At 58.7% G+C, this 3,358-nt stretch overlaps 2 protein-coding genes across 2 annotated transcripts, besides 3 other annotated features; both read left to right on the top strand.

Moving 5' to 3' along the window:
* Nucleotides 1-248: 248 nt before the first annotated feature.
* Nucleotides 249-299: a microsatellite.
* Nucleotides 300-472: 173 nt separating this feature from the next.
* Nucleotides 473-530: a sequence feature (GA-rich).
* A 109-nt stretch (nucleotides 531-639) lies between these two features.
* Nucleotides 640-663: a microsatellite.
* A 10-nt stretch (nucleotides 664-673) lies between these two features.
* Tco025E_09611 (uncharacterized protein) lies at nucleotides 674-1,846 on the top strand (the record flags this gene model as incomplete). Its single annotated transcript, XM_029376422.1, has 1 exon — nucleotides 674-1,846. One exon carries the CDS (start codon nucleotides 674-676, stop codon nucleotides 1,844-1,846), a length of 1,173 nt encoding a protein of 390 aa, XP_029223465.1.
* A 208-nt stretch (nucleotides 1,847-2,054) lies between these two features.
* Nucleotides 2,055-3,257, top strand: Tco025E_09610 (uncharacterized protein; the record flags this gene model as incomplete). Its single annotated transcript, XM_029376421.1, has 1 exon — nucleotides 2,055-3,257. One exon carries the CDS (start codon nucleotides 2,055-2,057, stop codon nucleotides 3,255-3,257), a length of 1,203 nt encoding a protein of 400 aa, XP_029223464.1.
* Between the last annotated feature and the right edge of the window lie 101 nt (nucleotides 3,258-3,358).

The raw sequence follows: 3,358 nt of genomic DNA, 5'->3' as shown, positions 1-3,358 counted from the left end.
CAACATAAAAACGACAGGCAAAGCGAAAGTACAAAAAAAAAACAAAACTTAGATGTACCGGGCGGCTAGCTTGAATGAAGGGATGAGCGGGGAGGGAAGAAAAGGGGAGATGCCGAGTCTTGCTGGGGCGGAGGAGGTGTGTGGGGGAATGTGTGTGATGCTTCCCATTCTTCTATGGGCCTCGTCTTTTATCTTTATTGAATTTTTCTTTCTTACATACCTCCACTCCTTGTTTAAATCCCCCCTCTTTTTTGTTTTTGTCGTGGTGGTGACTGTTGTTGTTGGTTTAGTTTTGGTGTGGCGCGTTTTTTTTTTTTTGCTCCCCGCGTGGGTGCGGAAGGAGGGCGGGGGCACAGGCGCCCCCTGCGGCTCTCTGAGCGGGCGCAAGGGCGTTTTTAGGGGCCGCTCTCGCATCACGTGTGGCGTCCCGCCTGTGCGGGAAAATAGGCAATGAAGGCCCACCTCGCGGTGGTCTTCTCAATGTTTTTTTTCTTTCTTTCTTCTTATTTTATTATTATTCTCTTCTCTCTCCGCTTGCTGCCGCTTCGCCTCTATGGTGGGGAGTGCCTGCCGTAATCCGTCTCCTCCCCCCCCCCCCCACCGCTCTTCTTCTTCCTTTGCGACATCTTCTGCTTCACTCCCTCCCCCCCCCCCCCCGCCCCCAGGCGTGTGGATGCGTCCGTCGCGTCGGTGCACGTCGCGGCAGCGCGGGCGCACGGACGATGAGGCGGCGCCGTCGCCGCCCCTACGGGCGGACGGGGCTCCGCTTGCGTCGCAGCTGAAGTTGCAGCTCTACCGCATCTACGCCAGCGTGTCGCGTCAGCGGGAATGGTTCAGGCTGCATGAGTCCAACGTGAGGGGCCTCACTGAGGAGGCGGAGGCGCTGCGAGGTCGCTTCTTTCCCCATGAACCCGGCCTGTTAACGGCGGTGAGTGAAAACGCCAACGTCACAGCAGCAGCGCCCTCTTCATCGCAGGGCCTTCCCGCTACTGAAGGGAAGGACGTGGACGAACTGGCTCCAAAGCCATGGGGTAGCGTGCGCCCGTGCCCGACTGAGTCCCCGCCCGCCGTGGGTCGCGGCTTCCCATCGACGCTCTGGAGGCCACGTTTGCTTCCATCACGGCAGGACCACGGGGCGTGCGCTCTGCCGCTGCCTTCCGGTGGAGGCGGCACGCGCGATCCTTTTAACGCCGTGCTCATTTCCTCGGCAACGGATGCAACCAGTTGCCGTGTTGCCGCGGAGGTGCGGCGTGTTGTGCCGGAGTATCTCCTGCAACTTTCACCAGACTGGATTCATAGCCGCCTAGGAAGCGTGGGAGGAGCGGGAGGAGGAGGCGTTTCAGCAGCGGAGGCCACATCGGCCCTCGCTGCACTTCTTATACCGTTACTGCAGGCGCTTCGAGGCGTCGTAGATGTGGCTCGTTGGCTTCTGGGCTCGGGCGACGTCGCCGTCGGGGTTTCGGCCCCCGACGGGCCTGTCACATTTAATCCACTTCGTGCCGTTGCCAGACATTTGTTTTACCTCCTTCACGAAACACTCTGCTGTGCGTCGTCGTGGATGACGGAGGCCTCGCGGTCGGGATCGACGGCGGCGGCGCACATAATGAGCGCCGAGGAGCGGGCGGAGGCCACAGAGATTCTTTTTTACCTGCTGGATGACCGCGGCGGTGGCCCGTTGGTGCTTCAGCTTCTTTGCACAGACCACAACACAATTCGGGTTCCGCCGCGGTACACGGAACACGCGGCACAGACATTGGCCACCACTGGCCTCTTGCCACGTTCGATCGTGAGCGAGGCCTTTGACTTCTTAGCCGTTTGCTTCTTGGGAATGTGTGTTGAGGAATAATGCTGGGGGGATGGCGGTGACAAGTTTCTCCTACTACTCTCTCTTTTTTTTTGTTTTTGTTTCAATAAAAATGTTTTTTTTTTTTGTTGTTGTTGGCCTCATATGACGTGTGATGTGGTGCGTGAGTTACGGACACGTTTCGCGCCACATGTTATATCTCCGCCTTTTTTTTTCTTTTCTTTTTTGAGGGTCATACCGCCCTCCACGGATGTCGCATGGCGACAATGAGGCGCCCTGCAAGCCTGCAGAGTACGTAGAGGGCGCCGGCGGCCCCAACAGCTACAGCAGGAATGCGTCTTCGACGCACAGCCTTCCGCACTCGCTTGTGCCGTCAGAGGTGTATATTCCAAACCGACTTGGGAGCACGACGATGCACCTGGACGGTGAGCTGCGGCGCGACCGTGCGGCGGTGGAGAAGATTGTGTTGTACAAGGAAGTGAAATATAATAGGATTAACGCACTCAATCGTTTTGTTATTTTTCTTCTTTGCTTACTTGTTCCTTGCGTGTTTTGCATGGCCATTGGGGTGGGATCGACGGAGTGGCTTGTGGTGGCTAAAGACCACAACTACAGGTCCATAGGGCTCTTCTTCGCCTGCCTTGACGGCGTGGCGGGGTTGTGCCTGCGACGCGGGAGCTCGTGGTATCCGCGTGTGCTGCGGGACCGGGTTACGGGAAAGACCATTTGCGAGGCGTCCCACGCGTTTGTGCGGGCGTATATCACTTCCATGTGGATGCTCGGCCTGGTGCAATTTATATGTATTATGCTGGGGTTGATTGTGGCGCTGCGGATAGCGAACCGCCCCACCCGCTCGCACAGTTCCTTTGTGGTGATGTGTTTGCTACTGCTGGCGCTGCTGTGCGGCGTGGTGGTCTGCGTGCTGTTTCACTTCTACACACGCTGCGAGCGACAGTTGTGCAAGTCGTTGCGCGATCCCTCGTTGGGGTGCCACGTGGAGTACGACTGGGGCTTTGAGGTCTACATCGCGTCCATCTGCTTCAACTTCTGCGCCTGCATCACCTCCTTATGCCTGTGGTCCTACCCCCACTCTCTCCGCGCCCGCACGGACCAGAAGTACGAGCAGCGGCGCGAGCAGGAGCGCCGGCGCAGGGAGCGCGCATCGACGGGGGCCGCCGAGAAGGGCAACCCCGTGAATCGCCTGTTGCGGCCAATACTTGGGGAGCCGGAGGGTCCGGTGTACCTCACCGCCGAGGAGTTCAACATCACCATCGAAGGCGCCGACGACTGGGTCTACGACGACAGGAGCGACCTCTTCTACAGCTTTGAGCTGGACATGTTCTGGGACCCGCTGACGCGGGACTACTACAGCCGCGAACTGCGCTCGTGGCAAGTCACCCCGCAGGGCATGATGGGGCTGCGCAGCGCCGGGAAGAGCAGGGCCGACGGCTAACTCCCTTTTCGCCGCCCTTCTCTCTTTCTTTCTCTCCCCGCGTGTGGTTTACGTCTACGCGGGTGTGTGTGTGTGTGTCCCGAGCAGAGACAAGCAACGAA

The sequence above is a fragment of the Trypanosoma conorhini genome (assembly GCF_003719485.1).
Source record: "Trypanosoma conorhini strain 025E chromosome Unknown Tco_14.4_contig_01194, whole genome shotgun sequence".
NCBI lineage: Eukaryota > Euglenozoa > Kinetoplastea > Trypanosomatida > Trypanosomatidae > Trypanosoma > Trypanosoma conorhini.
Note: the sequence above shows the minus strand (reverse complement) of the source record. Positions and strands in the feature narration are given on the sequence as shown.